The 20,120-nt window shown below is 41.1% G+C and overlaps 1 protein-coding gene across 1 annotated transcript; it reads right to left on the bottom strand.

Moving 5' to 3' along the window:
* Window positions 1-422: 422 nt before the first annotated feature.
* Window positions 423-16,624, bottom strand: LOC103473276 (sodium/potassium-transporting ATPase subunit alpha-1). The gene is made up of 23 exons (XM_008423384.2): window positions 12,850-16,624; window positions 12,488-12,598; window positions 9,766-9,825; window positions 9,108-9,209; window positions 8,892-8,993; window positions 8,693-8,806; window positions 8,477-8,611; window positions 7,885-8,002; window positions 7,486-7,754; window positions 7,093-7,401; window positions 6,287-6,421; window positions 5,816-6,008; window positions 5,568-5,743; window positions 5,347-5,483; window positions 4,883-5,033; window positions 4,590-4,758; window positions 4,356-4,510; window positions 4,151-4,274; window positions 3,921-4,066; window positions 3,710-3,840; window positions 2,619-2,720; window positions 2,083-2,174; window positions 423-616 (listed from the first exon to the last, which is right to left on the bottom strand). Exons 1-23 carry the CDS (start codon window positions 12,859-12,861, stop codon window positions 588-590), a joined length of 3,072 nt encoding a protein of 1,023 aa, XP_008421606.1. The 5' UTR covers window positions 12,862-16,624; the 3' UTR covers window positions 423-587.
* Window positions 16,625-20,120: the final 3,496 nt, after the last annotated feature.

Here is a 20,120-nt window from a genome sequence, read left to right as displayed (position 1 = left end):
GTGAGGCCAACCATCTGCTGGCAGGTTGGTATGATGATGGAATACTATCTGTGTAGGTGAAGAGGAGGAGAGGGGCGTTCATAATGAGCATGGTAAACACAGGAGGAGATAGCCAACAGCGGGCTCACTTCATTTTCACTCAGGGGCCTCTTTGCATTCGCGGTCAAATGAGCAATCCATTACAAACACCATTGTGGCACACTGGCCCTTCAGATAATAGACACAAACAGACACACTCTCTGCCGACAGGCCATGGAGGAGAAAGATAAATGGACAAAAGAACATTTTGAACACATTTATGAAAAGAATCTGTTCCAGACTCAAATATGCAAACTTTGAAACTTTTAAATAATAAATATGGACAGATGGATAAATCAATAAACTGATGGATGGATGGAACAAAAAGACGAGTGACTTCAGAGTTTAGTTAAGGACACGTTTTATTGGAACAACAAATAAATTAAGAGACTCTTAATTTATCCATGCTTTTTCCCTTTGTGCTTGTTGGCTGTGGCGTTTCAAACAAATATGTAACATTGCAGCAAATAAATGATGAAATATGAGTTTTCTTTTTCTTCTGGCCCGACTCAGTAGTATGTCTCCAGCTCCACCCAACCTACAAATAGAGTAGACACAATTAACTAAACTTTGTTTGGCCTTCAAATTATACAAGTTTTACAGTCCCTGTTGGCCAGCCTCTGACTGTAAAACTTGTATGATCCTTGATGTGGTATGTCAGTGAGTTAAAGAATAAAAACCTTACTAGGAAGAAAAAATTATCCTAAATTAGAGGCAATGTCGTCAGACTTTTAAGATGATAATATCCTTGAGGAACAGGAGACACTTTGGCCTTTTTTTACAATACAGCAAGTAAAATATTGATCATTATTTAGAAAGGACATGACTAGATGGGTCTGACCTCATCTAAATACATAATGGAAAAGAGGAAGACATTTATAGAGATTAGAATATGCCCTAAATCCACATTTTATCTTAATTTGTTGATTCGGTTTTAATGATTTGTGCTTTTATGAGAGCAACAACTGCTCCATCATATACAAAGATGCTTCAAAATAATATAAACATTCACATCGGTATAACTTTTCCAAATTCAGTCATGCCACAACAAGAAATCTCAGGCTGATTTCTTTACAGTACCACTCATAGGCAAAATTACTGCGTTCCAATGGAGAACAAGTGACTAGTTAAAAGAACCCCAAGTCGTTAACCTAGTAACGCAAAGCTATTGGGACACAGGGCAAGAGGCGGGGCGGGGGGCGGGATCAGGGTCAAACATATTTGTATGGGTGGGGCTTGGTACCTGCTGATAACTGTTTGTATTTCTATTTTTTTTTACTTTTTGTGATAGATCCAAACAATAAATCCTATTAGATCCTCTCCATGCTTTTCCTCAGCATGGATAGGAAGCTGGTCAGAGCTTCCTATCCAGCTCAGGATAGGACTTTGTACACAGTTCAAAGTCTGTACTGTGCAATCACCCCTTCTACTCTGAAATCCTGAAATAAAATTGAGTATAGCCTTCTGAAGAAAACAATTGCAAAAGAAGACACACTGGCAGGATAAGAGGAACATGGAACTTTTTGGCAGTATGGTGGTGGCAGTGTCATGCTGTGGGGATGCGTCTCTTCAGCAAAAACAGGAAAGATTGTTAAAGCTAAAGGTCCTGCAGGAGTAAACAACCACAGCTGCAGCAGGATGCTCTGTCAGCTGGACTTATTTTGATGTGCTGATGTGAGAGGCTAGCGGTGCACAATGATCAGAGCCGTGGGGCTCAGATGTAGCGCCTCTGTCAAACAAACAAAGAAAGCAGTAAAAGAAGCAGCTGAATCAGAACCAGGCCCTGCATACAGTTCCTACTGAGCCTTGTGAATGGAAGAGGGCACTAACAATGGCCGGGTTGAGGGTTCAACTCCCACAGGGGGCTGCCGCCATCTGCTGAAGTTTACTTGTGTGTTTGCCATTATGGCTGCAATATTAGACACAACTAGAGCCAGGACTAGAAGGTAACCAGTTTCTCCTCATACTGAGGGTTTGTGTAAGTATGAAAACTAAAGGTCTTACCTCCTGGGCTGCGTCTGAGGATATATCTTCTAACTTCATCATAGAGGAAGATGAGGAAGGAGTATGGGAAGGCACAGAACCACCAAGCAGGCCTGAGGTATTACAGATGGAGAGTGAAAATTAAAACCAGAATGTGACAAAAAAACAACAAAGCACAGATCAGAGTTTGTTCCAGCAGAAAGATAAGAGGAAGGAAGAAAGATGCTAAATAATATGAAGGAGTCATGAGTTATTGAGCCTGATGTGTTCTCCCTGCTTTCTGTTTTTCCTCAAAGGATCTCATTAGAACTAAAGCTCTTCATCCTGCCTCAGAAGTGAAAATTACTGGAGCCAAGACATAATAGCCACTACTCTTAGTTAAAATCCAGCCCTGGAAAACAAGCATGGATTTTTCCATTGATTTTCCTGAAAAACAGCATTATTAGTGATCAGACTTCATAACAAATTGTAATTAAGAACAGGGAAATGGATGAAGCCATAAATGCAGAAGAATGCTTGATTGAAACAAAGTGTGTGTGTGTGTGTGTTTTACTCACTTAAGAGGGTACATTCTGAGGGCCACATCCATGCCTGGACAGTATGACAGGAAAGCAGCCAGAGCTGTCTCCTCAAAGAGTCCGAAGATCAGGATGCGGTTCCTGTTGGGAGAAAATAGCATATCCAAAGGTTTTATTCCATTTTTAAGTTTTAAAAGAATCAGTTTCTGGTCTTTGGTATGACCTGAGGATAATTATTAAATGTCTGCAATATTCCAGCTAAAGCTGTTACATAACTGATAATGAAGTCAAATATGCTACTTTTAAAATAAGAAATAAATTCAATCCAGTGGTGGGCACTGCTAACTTAGCTGCACTAACCCTGAAGCACTCTACCAGCATGGCATTTGAAGAAGCTAATGCTATATATCAACCAACACTGTATTTAGGGGAAGCTAATGCTAGAGCGCTAAATTGCACATCCACCTCAAGGAGAATGACAGGAAGCTCTCAAAACAATTTTTATCAAAAATTTTCCATGGATTTCTTTAATTAAAACATCTGGTAGTTTGTCCATGTAATTATTAATCTTTTGTATACCACAATTGTTTATTTGTTGTCTACTAGCCATTTGCAAAATACAGTAAATTAGGGCATTATAAATTAGGAAAAATTAACTTACGATAAGCTCAGTACGTTTAACATTTTTAAATTTAGTAAAAGCTTCGCTATTAGCATATTAACGCATCTGTAGAAGTGTACCCATCAAAGCTGTAATCTCTGTTTTGTCTTTTTTTTAGCTGCAAAAAAATACCAACACACTTTTATAACATCTACGCAGTAAAGCAAACACCTAACATGTCATTTGTATAGTATTGTGTTCCCTGACAATGACTGCCAGTAAGTATTTATAGAGATAAAACAACAAAGGGCCAAGAATGAGCCTTGTGGGATCCCTCGAGTAATAGAGAAACAAAGCCTAAGCATGATTTTAATAAACGTTTTTTAATAAAATCCTGCTTTTAATAATGATTTAACAGCATCATTATTCAAATGAGACTAAACACATAGACACTATGTGCTTAGAGACTACGTGTTTAGTCTCTGGATTTCAGTGGCTTTAGTCTTAAGTAGGAGCAAAATCTACGTACTTCATTCCTTGCTGCACAATAGAGTTCCTCCTGGTTTTACATATGATCAGATCGGCCCACTGGACGATCACAATACTGGTGAAGAAAGCTGTGTGGCAGGTGAACTCAACGATCTTTCTTCTCTCGTATGTCTGGAGCACAAAAAAGAAGGAGAAAATTAATATGAGCTCAAACCATGGCTGTTCAGACAAACTTGATCAAGGAGACTGACCCATTGCTGTCCATAGCTGTCTTCCAGGTCATTTACAAATTTGTCATCCCAGAGGACTCTGATTCCAATCAGGTCCATGGGGAGGAAGCCATTTTCAGCCAAGATCACAAAGTATGTAAAGAACCCAGCTGTGGCCTGCATCATACCTAATGAGAAGGAAAACAGCTATTAAAATTATGCCTTCAGTAGATAAAGATTCACAAATATGTCAAGGTGACTCAGGTTATTACCAATTTGTCCATAGGCCATGCTAATAAGCCTCTCGTTCACCAGTTTGTCTGTTTTGGGGTTTCGGGGCTGTCTCTTCATGATGTCGCTCTCAGCTGCTTCATAAGCCAGGGAGATGGCGGGAACCTGGAAGAGACAAAGAAACTTGTAGCTTCTAAAACAGGCATCTTGATCTCTTCAAACCTACAAAGTTCCTAAAGAACACACCATGTCTGTTCCCAGGTCGATACAGAGGATGGTGACAGTGCCCAGAGGCAGAGGGATGTTGGCGATGATGAAGAGGAGGAAGGGTGAGATCTCAGGGATGTTACTGGTCAGAGTGTAGGCGATGGATTTCTTCAAGTTGTCAAAGATCAGACGGCCTGACCAACCAACATCCTGGTTAATATTCTCAGGCTGGAACAAGCAAAACCTAACTTTACATGTTTTCGCTCATCTTACCCTCTTCCACTCCGGTAACGATGGAGGCAAAGTTGTCGTCCAGCAGGATCATGTCAGCTGCCTGCTTGGACACGTCGGACCCAGCAATTCCCATGGCGACGCCGATGTCGGCTTTCTTCAGAGCTGGAGAGTCGTTGACGCCATCACCTGTCACAGCCACAATGGCTCCCTGCAGAGGAGCCATTGAGAGGAGATCATGTGATGCCCAAAGATCATGTGATCTTTGGGCATGTGAAAACATGCCCATAGATCCGTGATGATATCTACGTTGCCTCAGACCCGCTGACACTCACCTGCCTCTGGCAACCCTCAACGATGATCAGCTTCTGCTGGGGCGATGTTCTGGCGAAGACAATTTCTGCGTGGTGCTTTAAGATCTCGTCGATCTGTTCTGTCGTCATGTCTTTGAGCTCACCGCCGTGAACAACGCAAGCTTTGGCATCCCTGTTGGAGAAATCACAACCAGATTTAGCTGATTTCTTAGATTTAAAACTCAAAGTTCAAAGATCTGTTGAACATTGGAAAAGTGCATTCAACTTCCACTGATGGTCTCTCAAGCTAAAGTTGCTGACAAAGTAGCAAAACAGCAAGCTCAGACTCACACTCAGATTTATTTGGCTTACAGTGAATTAATTGTAAAAGCCTTTTTGGCTAAGCGCGCTTCGTGCGGCTTTGATAGCCAGCAGTGCTAAACTTGATGATTATTATTGCTGATTTTAGAACTACAAGTGGAATATTGATTAATAAGAGGACTGACCTGGGGTTGACTTCTGAAATCGGAACGTTCAGGCGGGCGGCAATGTCCTCAACGGTCTCATTGCCTTCAGAGATGATGCCAACACCTTTAGCGATGGCCTTGGCTGTGATTGGATGGTCACCTGTCACCATGATTACCTGAAAGGAAGGAGATTGAAGGAAAAGTTGAAGCTATATCTCTTTTTCCAACCTAACTGAGTCAAAAAAGAGAACTGAAAGCACCTTGATTCCTGCACTCCTGCATTTGCCCACAGCGTCTGGCACAGCGGCACGTGGTGGGTCAATCATGGCCATGAGGCCGATGAAGCACAGGTTCTCAGTCGGGAAGTTCACTTCTTCAGTATCAAAAGCAAAGCCATCTGGGAACTGGTCGTCAGGCAGATGGAAGTGGCAGAAACCTGAAGAAAACAAAAATGTTCATATGAACGCGCAGCTCTCTCCTTGTATTGTTCAACAGAATTGATCTTTACCGAGAACTCTCTCTCCTAAACCTCCCAGCTCCACGTAGGCGTTCTGGAAAGCATCCTTCATCTCGTCATCCAGAGGTTGCTCCTTGCCCTGCAGCACAATGGTGGAGCAGCGGTCCAGAATCCTCTCTGGGGCTCCCTTCATCACCAGTAGGTGCTTGGTTTCTCCAGGAGTTGTGTTCTTGTGGACGGACAGCTGTTGGAGAAGAAAAAAGCTGAACCCAAGAGCCACCAATGTTTTATGCAAAAGCCTATAAAATAAAATGTTCAGAAACAGGATGATGATAATAAAAAGACTGAACCACTTTATCAACTTAAATTTTTACACATTCTGTTATGCAGTACTAAGAAGCAGTATATTTTATTTGGCTCATAGACCAACCCAAAATAAGGAATGGTGGATAGGAAGAAGGAAGGAAGAAACCAGAGCTACAGTGAAGCAGGTAGATAATTTACACCTGAGGGATGGTTTACCTGGTATTTGTTGGTTGAGTTGAATGGAATCTCAGCGACCTTGGGGTACTTCTCTCTCATGTCCTTAACAGAACCGCAGCACAGCTCAATACACTTGAGCAAGGCAGCTTCTGAGGCGTCACCAGCCACATTTCTCTGTGAGTTGAAGTACAAGAACAAGACAAGAATGCTAAATTTGAAATAGAGGGTGGGTCATAAGTGGGTCACATAGGAGAATGTAAAATGTACATTTCTTTTATATTTCAAATACCCAAGAAGATGCGTTGACAAAAGAGCAAAGAATTGAAATTATACTGATGGCTGGCTCGGGAAGCAGTCGCATGGTTGCATGAAACATTAACAGAAAACATGGAACGAGCATCACACACAACACTGTGGCAAAACTTATTTGCAAGTTTCAAAAAACTAGAAATGTTGCAGATCAACCACGAAGTGGTCCAAGGCGTGCAGCGATTGCACAGAGTCCCACAAAAATAAAAATGGTTGTCCAATATAAAATGTTTATTTTTTCTATGTATGGAAACTTTGGCCCACCCTATATATCACTGATAAAAGTAGAATATCCTCAGGCACACTGGTATTCCTGGACTTTAATAACACTAAGCGCTTCCAATGACACTCTCTTGTTAAGTGTGGCTGCTCTACCAGTTTGTTGGATCCTAAAAGCCCCTTGCCAAGTCATAACTCTGCCATGCTTTACACATTGTCATATTATTTCTGATAATGCTGAAAATGATAATTCAACAAAAGCCACTCAGGTTAACAACGAGACTCAGAGATGTCTATATGCTACACCAGCTCTTCACCTTGAGGATGGGAATGTTGTTCTGCTCGGCCAGGAAGACGGCTCGGTTGCAGAGTCCGGCGATCCTGGCCAGAGACGCCCAGGTGGCCGAGCTCCGGTCAAACGAGGTGCCACTCTGGTTCTCAGTGGTGTCAGCTTCGTGGATCTGGTTGTCAAACCACATGTGAGCCACGGTCATCCTGTTCTGGGTCAGGGTGCCGGTCTTGTCGGAGCAGATGGTGGAGGTGGAGCCCAGAGTCTCCACAGCTTCCAAGTTCTTTACCAGGCAGTTCTTCTTGGCCATACGCTTGGCAGTCAGAGTCAGACACACCTGGAAACAAACCAGATCGATCAAAACTGATGGAATATTCTTGAAGATTATTGGATAAGAGGACGAAAAGACTTGTAGACTCACAGTGACGGTAGCCAGGAGACCTTCTGGAACGTTGGCCACAATGATACCAATGAGGAAAATGACGGCCTCCAGCCATCCATAGCCAAGGATGAGGGAGAGGATGAAGAAAGACACACCCAGGAAGACGGCCACGCCGGTGATGATGTGGATAAAGTGCTCAATCTCAATGGCAATCGGAGTTTTTCCTCCCTCCAGACTGGAAGCCAAGGTGGCAATGCGACCCATAACGGTTCGGTCTCCGGTGTTGATGACAATTCCTCTGGCAGTTCCTGAACATCAAGAAGGAACATTACAGTTTCAGGATATTGTCCAGCTATTTTTTTTAATGTCTCCAAACTGCACATCCCCCAAAATATCCCACCTACATTTATCACTTTACATTTCTAAGGGCATGAGTACCTTCAACACAGTTGGTGGAGAAAAAAGCAATGTTTCTGGTCTCCAGCGGATTGTCGTTGGTGAATTCTGGGGATCGGGTCTGGGGTTCTGATTCACCAGTAAGGGAGGAGTTGTCCACCTGAAAAATAAAGCAAAAAATAAAGTTGTTTTTGTTATGCCATGTTATTGGGACAATTGAAAATTTCTGTGTTATAAAAGCAGCTCAGGTATTTCTGTATATATAGAGAGTTTATGAGCTTTTAATTGAAAATATAAGTCTCCTCACCTCCTTGGAGAATAGATACTTGCTCAAACTTGTCCATATTTACACTCCATGGAATTTTGAAATAGCTTTTTAGACTACTTTAAATAAAATATGGTTGGCCCTACAACAAAACTGTAAAACTTTAGTAGGACTGAAACCAAACAGAAAACCTGAGTTGAAACACTAGAGAGAACCTGGTACTGTGGGAGCCAGAGGTCTGGTCAACGATCCCTCTCTGTATGTCTGAACCTTTTAATTAGTTCTAGAACCAGTTGAAGTGGTGTACATACACCAAGGTTGCCTATAATTGTTCCACCAGTAATCTATACGTAGACTGATGATACCAACCTTGCAGCCATGAGCAGAGATGATCCTGAGATCAGCAGGAATCCTGTCTCCACCCTTCACTTCCACCAAATCTCCGGCCACCACATCCTCAGCGTTGATGCTCTTCTTCTCCCCATCACGGACAACCAGGGCTTGCTATGATACAAAAGAAAGGTTTGAAGTAAGACCTAGTGTAACGACAAGCTGCCACAGGCCTGTGGAAGCAGGAAGTCTCACCTGTGGGACAAGGTTCTTAAAGGACTCCATGATCTTGGAGCTCTTGGCTTCTTGGTAATAGGAGAAGCAACCAGTAATGATGACGACAGCAGACAGCACAATACCCAAATACAACTGTAGGAGGACAGATAGGACGCGTCATTTAGTTTCTGGAGGACCAGGAAATGACTGTCGAGGACAGTAAGAGAAATCTTCTTACATTATCGTTTGCTGGTTCATCTTCTGCAGCAGCCTGAATACCATAAGCGAGGAAGCAGAGGATCGCCCCAATCCACAGCAGCATAGAGAAACCACCAAACAGCTGGACGAGAGACCAAGACAACATTCAAACAACCATCTCTACCGCATGCAAACGCTAATCTAAAAATATATTAGCATCCATTTAAATTGTGCCAAGTCTGTTGTTAGCTCTCACCTGCTTGCAGAACTTCACCCATTCGGGTGTGGTTGGGGGAGGTGTCAGGGCATTTGGACCATCTCGGGCTAGAATCTCTTTTGCTCTGGAGGCAGAAAGACCCTAAACAGACATAGTGTGAAATTAGCATTTAAAGTCTCTATGGCAGATTGATATAAAGTATTCTATTAACCAGATGGTGGATTTAGATTCAGGTTTGACAAAAGTCACATTTAGCCTTGTGAGGTTAAGACATCTAACCAGACATTTCTCTAAGCAGATATAGTCAACTCAGTCAATAAGGATGGTGTTCCTGATGGATTGAGTCTTTGCTTTGAGGAAAACTCACACAGACCAAGTTTTAACAGATGATCAGGCATTTAGCCTCTGTGGAGTTGTATATTGCACAACGAAGACCATAAAAAGTCTCCTGAAATCAAAAAGGAGCTGCAAAGCTTACCTTTTTTGTGCAATGCCACAATCCCATTGCAAAATAGGTTTTATCATTTGGGTTAATAGACACTTTGGTAAATCTTCTGCCCATTCACCACATTGCTACTCTGCAGGATAATTATATGAAAGTCTGCTCCGGCACGGCTGTGTTTGTCTGCCTGAAGCTTGTACTCTGGCCTTATCTACCACTGTGAATCCTGATAAATCCTGTGTGTAGAGAGCTCACCCTTGATAGGTCTGTGCCATATTTTCTGTGAAGTTCATCCAATGTCAGTTTGTGATCATCCTATGGAGGGAGAGGAAGAAATAAAAAAACACAAAGAAGAGAGAATGAGATTGACAGACATTGCGTCAAACAGGCTGAAATCCCTGTCATTTTAAAACCGCAGATATTATCTCCTCTGAGGATTAAAGAATGTGTTGACGTGGCCTCCAGGGAACATAAAGATGACAAAACAGAATTGCCCATCTGATCCAGATTATGGATGCATGAGGGAACGTACAGTGATTTTTAAGATTAGTCAAACATTTGAGTAAAACTAGTGTGCAGAGGATTGTGAAACATGAACTGCAAACAACACAACAGAACATTCAAATCATTTTGGCTTATATAGCAACTCATCCTCCATTTTAAACCAACATGTGGAAAAAAGTTTCATGTTGCTGTGGTTTCTCTAATTGAAAAAGCAAAGTGTTTCTGCAAATGAACAGTCAGAGAGGCTGACACATTCATGTGCCCACACTGAGGTTTTTTTTTGTTTAATAACGCCCACAGCGGGTGAATGAAAAAAAATTCTTCCGATGTAACTTGGATGAACTGCAATCTGATTGACTCAATCACTAAAGTTTTAAACTGTTTGTCGACTACTGGATGACTCAAGTCCTCTCACATTCCCTAAAGAAGAAGAACATGAGCACATTTGCACAGTTATTCCCATCCCCATCAACATTTGGCATTATACTAAGCAAGCATGTCAAATGTGCCATGGACAATATATTATCACATGCTCCAAAAGTAGCGCTGCGTTTTTTCCCCCTTCTCAACGAGGACATCTCTCGCCTCGTCTTCTTTCATGTTTCGGCCTCGTTTTGATGTTATTTGGATGGCTGACCACAAGCTCTCAGATAAATCCTGGGTTGGAAATTCCTGCTGCTGTTTAAATAAATGAAGCCACTCTATTTTTAGCAATCAATCATTTCTGCTCAGACTTTGCCACATGTAGTCAAATCAAAGGCTGCATAATGTTGCTATGGAAATAGCCTCCATTGTCTTTACTGGACTTTGATACCTCTAGTTAATTGTATGACTGGGCAATAATCATTAACATGTCAGCTGGATGTGCTTCTCCAGAGACCCGTCTGTGCTTTTACTGCTGCTCTGTAAGCCGCCATTATTTAACCACGGATCAGACCTGAAGCATTGGAATTACTAATACATGACGGTAAATCATTTAAAGCGTTTATTTGGACTGAAAGAATTTCTGCATCTCCAAGGGAACATTAAAGCTGGGGCATGGCGTTAATTGCAGTGAATGATATGCTAGATTGGAAAGATCAGAGGAGATTGGCGATAGCGTTGCCATGACATTAAGATGTCCTTCAGCTTGAGGCAGGACTTTGAGATCTAGTTAAGATGTTCAAAGGACGATAACCATTAATATGTCACCAAGATGAGAGTTTTATTACCTTATAATTCAGAATAATGCCTGCAGAAAGACACTGGGCAAGTATTAGTCTTGGACACTTTGTAAAATAAACAGAAATGACTGCACCTTCCATTTAGATATGTCTAATGTTCAAACATAGTTGGGGTTAATCAAATGATCTAACCCAAAATGGCTTTTAAAAACTGTACACATTGAATACATTAAGAGTCAAATATCAACTTATTTTTGTTTACAACCTTTGGTGTTTGAGTACATTTAGAAATGACTAAAAATCTACTTTAATTAGTTGACTATTGATATCTAAAACGTTTTGGTTTTATTAGTTGATTGAGAACAAATTCTCATTCTCAACAATCTGTTTAGATCACATGTTCCAAGCATTGTAATGCTGTGCAAGTATAAACCAGAATATCATCCAGTAGGAAACAGAAAAATATAATGGAACAGAAAAAAAATCACAATCATATTCATACTAACTAAACATACTATGAGACACGTAATATATCAAGGTATATTGATCATGAACTATGGTTTTCATTGAGATGGTATTGATTTAAGTGTACTGACCTTCAGTTTTTTTGGGGTTTTTTTTTTGCAAATTGTTCCAATCACTGGGTGAAGCTAAATGAGACAAATTTGCCTGATGATGTACAAACTCTTGATCACTGTGGTGATGAATTTATTAAATTGTGAGTATTGTTGGAAATCTTGAAGGTATGTTCATAATTAAGCAAAAGAAGTGAGACATCTTGAGACAGAGTGAGGCGTCAGGTGGTCTGACTGTGACCGTTTCTCCTTGTGGTCTGACCTTGTGAAGGACACGACAGTCGGGTCTTTTTGGGCGAAATGCCTCTATTTTGCAAAACAATTTCCCTCTGCTCTTTAAAACGCCATCACTACACTTTCAAAATGTATCATGATTTTGTGAAATGAATTACTCTCTCCTAAAATTTGACTTCCTCTTTGACCTTGGTGAAAGGACTTGAGGGAAAAAAGCTGACACCAGTAGAAACTGGCCAACCGTCCTCTGACCTATACGCCTTTCTTAACCTTACTTTGTCCACGACTGGAAAGTAAGATTTTAAGCATGTGTTAGAGGCTGATTATAGCTGGAAACTCTTTAATAACATGTGACTGCATGTGTAGAAGTGTAAACAGTAATCTTTATGAAGCAAACAGACATCTCATGTGACTCTGTGAGGTTTGTGTCAGCCGTAACGGTTCATCCCTGCGACTGCTCGCTCTGACAGGCTCCACCAGCAGAAAAGTTGGCGTACTCACCAGATCCACTTCTTTCTTCAGTTCGTCCATATCCTTCTTCTGTTTCCCCTTCTTGCTCTTCTTTTCATTGTGTTCCGACGTTGCGGCCGGCTTGTAATCATCCTTCCCTTTCTGGATTGGAGAAAGTGAGACAAAAACAAGTCCCAGAATAAGACCGAGCATATGTGGGAAGACAACTCTGAGGCTCCGTCTTGGTTTTCCATGAGGAAGCGCAGAAAGTATTCCTCTTTGCTGTGCAAACAAGCTTGTGTGTTAATCATTGACTTGCCACAAAAAAAGAAGCAGATTACAAAATGACCTCACAATCCAAAAGTTTTCTAACACACGCACATGAGAAGAGGAGGAAAAGTTGGAATACTCACTCCAAGCCCCATGATTGCAGAGTAGCTCTGAGAGCAGTCAATCCAATTCTCGTTTTCAAAACTTCCCCACTCCGCCTCTTTCCGTTTCCCACACCGCTACTCTCGGCCCTGCTGTCTTCTTCACTCCCAGAGCAGAGAAGATGGTCTGCTTGGCGTTAGCATACCTTTATATCTGCAGCTGGAGTCCTACCTGCCCTGTAGGGGGAGGAGCTTTGGGGGGATGGGAGGCAAAACTCGACAGGTGAGTTGCAGAGAGAAACAGGGGGATAGGGGGTGGGGGAGTGGATCCAACTCAAACGTATGTTAGCAAAGAGGACGGGTGAATATTTCTCAACTTCCCTGTTCTGTTCTCATGGCTTCCTTATTTTTTCCATGCTATAATTACTCTCTGCTCTTTCTCTAATTAAATTACACTTTTCATAAAGTTGCTTCACAGTTTTCCCCCCACAGTCGCAGAAAAACCGGCACAGCCGTCTGTGCGAGTCCGTTTACTCTGCAGACAGGAACAATCAGAGGAGAGAAACACACACAAAAAAATGGGAGTCAAGAAGATAAAACAGCAGCAAGAGATGTGAAAGTCCACCTCGGGAGGTGACTGACTGGTGCATTTTATAGACTAAAAGGCTTTCTCCCAAAACACTGAAGATAGAAAAGAAACATAGGTTAAGATAAACTGTTGCACACAGCAGAGATAACATGAGGAATGCAGAGGGAGTAATCCACAGAACGGTTAGCTCTTCCTCTCTAAGGTCAGTGTGTCCTGTTGGGGAGAGGACACACACAGACACACACAGCTAGGAAAATCTCTATTTGTTTGAGGATTTCTTTATTTTAATCATAAATTAAAGCATAAAAAGTGAATCATTTCAGCTGTCAGAGGCCTCGCCTTTTCGCTCCAAGCAATAAACCTTAAAGTTTAACAGAGCAGGTTTCAGTGCCCTTGAACAGGTCGAAGGGTCAATCAGCTGCCAATCAGATTGGAGACATTTCATGATTTGTGAATGCAACGAGGAAAACGCTTCAAATTTGTTTCCGATGAAGCTCAAAGTGAAGGCAGGATGTCATCGCACATGTCCCAGCTGACACCGGTGACCTTGAAGGTACGCTCTCTTCCTGTTCGCTGAAACTGGCAAGGAAGGAGAGTTACCCTTGGTGGCAGCGCAGCAGAGAACGCTGGAGTGTTTTGGAGTAAACTTTCGAACTGTTTGTACTCATTCAGCTATGCAGGGGGGTAGGAGAGTAAGGAGGAGTCGGGGGAGGGTGAAAAAATGCTGAGGGAGATGGAGCGAATAAAGGAAATGTAGTGAAATGGTCAGATGATGGGGAGGAACAACTGCAACAGAAGTATGAAGGTAAAGACTGGGGCTTGATGTGCTTTTTATCCCTCTGACCAAAAGAATATTTCATATTTGGTTACAAATATGTAAAATATTAAGTCTCACAATAGATTCTGAATTGGACGTAGATATGGACACTTACTGGTTCATTATAATCCATGTACCCATGTTGATTGCAACTTTTTTAATGGAATGTAACTCCAAATTATATACAAAAAATATTCCAAAGAAATGCAGCGTGGGAATCTCAAATACTGAGGCACAATGCTACTTGACATGCTATTGGCTACCATTGACAAAGCAGCCGATCTAGGAGTGTCATTCATTTCATAAGTACTGATTGGCTGAAATCCTATAGACTGTAAATGTTAGCTTTTGTGGTAGAGATGAGATGGTTTCTAAGGTGTGTATTAATGCATATTGATGTGCTCAGGGCATGTGTGATGTTAGGTTTTTAACCTCCTACATTGTTTATAACCAAATTTAAATGCTTTCTTTCCACAAAGGTTTTGGTTTCGACAATCTTCCACAAAGTATGTGGCTGTAACTTGGCAAAATATGAAACATTTCCCTGGGGCAAACACTATTGCTGGCACCCTATGCTTTGCAGCATAATGCTCAGAGTCTGAAAACTTCAGACTCTGAGCATTATGACCTCCAGAACACCTCAACTAGCAGTTGTATAATTGTTAAAGAATTTCTGTTTACACTTTCGTTTGTTGTATTCATTCCAGAGAACAGTTGAAGTCTTTGGGAATTTGGTCTCCCACGCAGAGTCGGAGCATTTTACGCTATCAATCAAGCCAAAAGAGCAAATTATGATTGAGCCTAAGTGGCTCCCTTGGAGCTTTTATGCAGCTTACAAGGGTTTAAGTTCTATAATGAAGGTGGTATAGGTGCTTGTTTGACCCAAAATAGAGTTCTGCTGTATATAAACAACGTGGGAGCAATGTGGCCTTTGCAATGTCACAGTAGAAGCCGGAACAAGGAGTCATAGTAGTGTTGTAAGGGGAAACATTACGAGCTAGCGACATGGCGCTGATGTCACTTCACTGGCATGAGCGTGAAAGATTGACCACCAGAACAGCAGCTACAACAGAAATCTGTTAATCTCCAATGGACATTTGTCATATTTCACTGAAATATTCCATGCAAAACTGCCATGCCATTGTCTCTGAATGAGTCAATACGTCCTTTCAAACAGTAACATCTGAAGTTTCCATCACCTTTTAAACAAGTCCATAAAAAGGGTACATTGTAAATGTTTCACCACCTGGTAGGCTGGACTTGTAGTCCTCTAACTGTCATGAACTTTGGACCCAGAGTGACGCCTGAGGCATTTAAAATGTTTCATAATCAAACCGAAGGCTTCTGGAGAAGAGTCACAAAAGTCATCTTCTTTAAAGCCAATCATTCTCTCAAAAGTCATAGTATAATTCCATGAGTGGCCTGATTCTGATAAGCTGTGTGGTAGACAAGTGATAATACAGAAGTTATCTGTTTGAAGATACAAATATTACTAGCAGTTTGACAAATTATTAATTTAATGCTCAGCCATAACAACATGCACCTAATCATTATGCTGGTCAACTGCTTGGTCACACACTGCTGTGGGAAGACATCTCATTCCTCAACCAGCATGCGCCAAAAATTTAATGATGACCAGCCTTTTTTCACCAGAAAGCTTTTTTCTCCCACAAAATAATACTGCCACCACCAAAAGCTATCTGGCAGAGGTAGAAAGAATATCATTAGCTTTTAATTAGCATGACCAGATAGGGATTCACCTCACGCATGTAGCACCATTTATAAGAGAATAAACTTTATATCAGCATATTACATCATCCTGAGCAACTGAATCACTTTGCCATATGGGCAGATGCCCAGGGTAGCATTAGAAAGGGGGTGTATAGCAACAAAATAAAAAGTTCTCTGTTGGTTTCCTGCTTATATAGAGTCAATACAGAGTTGGTGCCCACTACTTACCATTCAGAATAGGGAGACTATTTGTCATGTTTTGTGCCTGACTTTAAATTGGTGATTTTCTGCTCTGTGATTGGTTGTGTAGGTGACAGAAGAAAAGTCCTACCACTACCAGAACCATCTCTGGTTTATGTTACTGGAAAACGGGTAGCAGTCATATCATGAAATGAAATGCAGCTCAAATAAAATAGAAAGAAGATAAACAAAAAAATCTAACAAAAAACAGAGATGCAGAAGAAGATTATCCAAAGACAAAGATTATCCAAAGACAGGGTGGATAAATTATGGAAAAAGTCATAATCATTATTTTTTCTCTGTATTGAATATTTTATGTAGAAGACATTGAACTCATTAGAACTTCATACATTTCCACTGACATCCATAAAGCAAATAAGTAACTATATATGAAAAATAGAGACAATGTGTCCTACGATAGACTGGCAACCTGTCCAGGGTGTACCCCGCCTCTCGTCTGAAATGTCCCACTGGAGATAGGCACCAGCACTCCTCCTGACCCCACTAGGGACAAGGGTGTACAGAAAATGTATGGATGGATGTAACAAAGTGACAAAGAATCATCGATGTAATGTAGGCGATCATTTAAATGACATTTATAAATGATCTGACCTCTTTTACTGGATGTAAGGGAGATATTCCAATAATAACTTCATAGAGCTTCACCTTACAAAAATCTACACCAACCCTTTAAATCTACAATCATTACTTAACACCAAAAAAATATATAGTGAAGCAGCCATAATCACAATAAAAACATTGTGTATGTTTTACTCTCCTAAAAGTCACAAAGTGATTAATAAACAATGCATGTTAGCTTGAAAATAGCATATCTTGCAACTAGATTAATCAAAAATGCCTGGTCTGTCACCTAATCTTTAATACAAACAAACAAAAGTCCATGTACATACTAGTGATTGTGAAGATTCAGGTGGTTCAGGTGGAACCTGATAGTGAAACTTGAGTTCACACTGTGACAATTTGCCTTGTAAAATCCTCCCTCCCCCTCTGGCTTGGGACGAGTCTGAAAAAACAAAGAGCAACTGTTTGCCTGATCAGCCATCATGAGGTTTCAACTAAAGCTGTGACATGTTCACTATGAACAATTCTGAACAAAAATCCAGTCAGAGTATTTTTGTTTTGTAGATCTGGCCTTCGGATTCTGGAGGACACTGTTCACACCAACTGGACTGCAGCTGAGAAGCTTCAGGGGTTAAGAGATGCTTAATTAACATCCACTGCATCAACTTCCTACCATTTATTTAGATTTTTATGCCAGAATAAAATTTGAACCATTGCATTTCTCATCATTCTCCACTTTTCACTTAACTGGAACATTCTGTACATTCTGTACCCAGGTGAACTCCCCAAAGCAGAGCACAGTTAGAGCAGGTTTTGTTGCATTTTGGGTTTTTCTGGTTTCAAATCCCTGTCAATGTGACGTATCCTGTCTGTTCGCGCTGCCAGAAGTGAAGACAGCAGCCAAAAAAGAAGGGGAAAATGCAAAACCTGTCCCAACTGAACTGATGTGGGAGGTTTGGATTAGGCATATTTGTGGCGTTTGTGCGGTGAGAGAAAAATGTCTTACACATCACAATTTCCCTGACAACAAACGGTGAGTATCGCTGTCTGTTTGTGCTACTTGTGTCTTGGTAACACCTCTAGTTCTCACAGGCTGATCACACTAACTCTTCCTAATTACATTCTTCAACACATGCTGCTAAACGGGGGATCCAGAAATGTCCTACAGCAAACTTCACAAGCCTGGCTGAAAAGTCAAACGTGGGTGTTTGTTGAATTCTTCAAAAAAAGGAGGGAAATATTTCAGTGTTATTTAGCTCATTTCAGCACTACTTGATCAGAAGCTGTCCTTCTACTGAAATAAAAGACCTAATCTTTGGGAGGGAACATTTGTTGTATATCAAGAGAAAATTTGAAAAGTTTGTTTCTGCACTACTTCATTTGGACATGACAGTATTTAAAAGAGTGAGGGATTATACACAGAAAGATAAGATTCCAGAAAAGTTGGCAAATTTAAATGTCTGGATTACATGACATATCTTATTTATGTAACATAAATCTGATTGAAATGGCACATCAGATAGTTATATCGATCGCTTTGACGCCGGGTAAATCTTCAAGATTATGTGACAAGTCTTTTTTATTAAAACAATATGGATCATATCATCTGTCTATCATCTGGGTATTAGCATACTCGCTGTGATCCAATTTGCTCTGTTTTGAACCAGAGAAAGCCACTTCCCGACCCCCATCTGAATTTCACGCATTGTCCGGGTCATGTATCTGAAACCCAACAACAGTTTCTCAGTGGAGAAACTCACGTCAGATTCATGAAAGGAAGGACGGACGAATGGACAGACAGGCATGTTAGCGTGCTGCTATCACCTACGTCAGGTTTTGTTGAAATTTATTGACGTTAAAACATTTTCTTCCTGACTCAGACCTCAGCAATTTTTTTTGGTCTGAAAAGTCTCTAAAATGTAGCAACAAAGTCACAAAGTTGGTGACTATTGTTAACCTCAGAAATGCATTTAAATACGACTAAATAAGGGCTCAAATGTACATATTTCTAATATTGATTTTAAAAGCACATTTTTCTCACATTCCACATCTTTGTGCCAGCTTTGTTCTCTGATTATTGTCCTAAAACCAGAAAACATTGATGTACAGAAATGAGTTGGAGCAGCTGCACTGTTGAACCCAAAGTATTAATGAATCCCTTGTCACTCAACCAGGTTAGAGGATGCAGGACGGAGAAAAAGAAACAGAGAGAACCCTCCTTTCTATTTATAGGCGCAAACATTTGCCAGAAGCCCTGTTCTTACTAGGTCAGCATGAAATCAGAATCAGAGGGGGAAAAACTGCTTCATGACAGGCAAATATTATAGAGCGAACCAGCCGACAGATCAACGTGTAATCAAACCAGCCAACAAAAAGAGTGCTAAACCTCTGACATGACAGAAATCCTCAATGGGTTTGGTGTCGACGCTTTTGAACCCGTCACTTTCCTGCTGGCTGGAGATGTTAGTGGAGAGTTAAATTGGATTTGGACTCTGGTTGGTTCCAACCCGTGAGACGATGACACAGATCGAGTAATCTCTGCGGGATCTGTGTATCGTTCATTCAGACCGCACAAACACACGACCGGAGCCAACACATCCCTCTAATCTGGCCCAGGATTAAGGCTGCAATTAGAGGAATGAGAAAGAGAGACAGTGGGAGAAAGAGATGGGTTCTCTCTCAACCAGTGGCTCTGACGGCTGAGTATGACTCTATTTCTAATTTAAATACACGTCCATGTAGCGTTTTCTACTCAATTTTATTTATTCAGATTATGTTCACTTGTTTGACAAAAGATGTCACATTTAGTTAAAGTGACTCTTCTTCCCAAATCCAACTGTGGAGCTCATGGGGGAAAATGTAGCCATCGTTTTTCTCAAGATTTAACAAAATGCTAATATTTTTGCTTCAGAGCTGATCTCACGAGCTTCATTTAGTTTTTTGCAGCTTTACTGGCAGTTACATTTTACTCGCATGAAATATAAAACAATGAAGGAAAGACAGGAGGTGAAGGGAATAAAAAGGAGTCACAGCAGGCACTGCCACCCAAGCCAGTCCAAACTCCTGGCAAAGGCAACAAAGAGCCACTGTCTCTGTTCATTCTTACTCAGGCAGCCACACACAGTGCAAGTGTAAACCTCAATGTGAATGAAGGAAACTTTACTGACAGTAAAAGGGCTACCAAAGGTACAAAGAATATTCTACCTATTTAATTGTGAATTATTGACATATTTTATATTTTTTCTTTAAAAATAGTAGCCAAACACCTTTTTCTTTCCTTTCCTTTCACTGCCACTCAGCTAGAAGTCAGTGTGTGTGTGTGTGTGTGTGTGCGTGTGCGTGTGTGTGTGTGTG

The sequence above is a fragment of the Poecilia reticulata genome, linkage group LG2 (genome assembly GCF_000633615.1).
Source record: "Poecilia reticulata strain Guanapo linkage group LG2, Guppy_female_1.0+MT, whole genome shotgun sequence".
NCBI classification, from domain to species: domain Eukaryota; kingdom Metazoa; phylum Chordata; class Actinopteri; order Cyprinodontiformes; family Poeciliidae; genus Poecilia; species Poecilia reticulata.
Note: the sequence above shows the minus strand (reverse complement) of the source record. Positions and strands in the feature narration are given on the sequence as shown.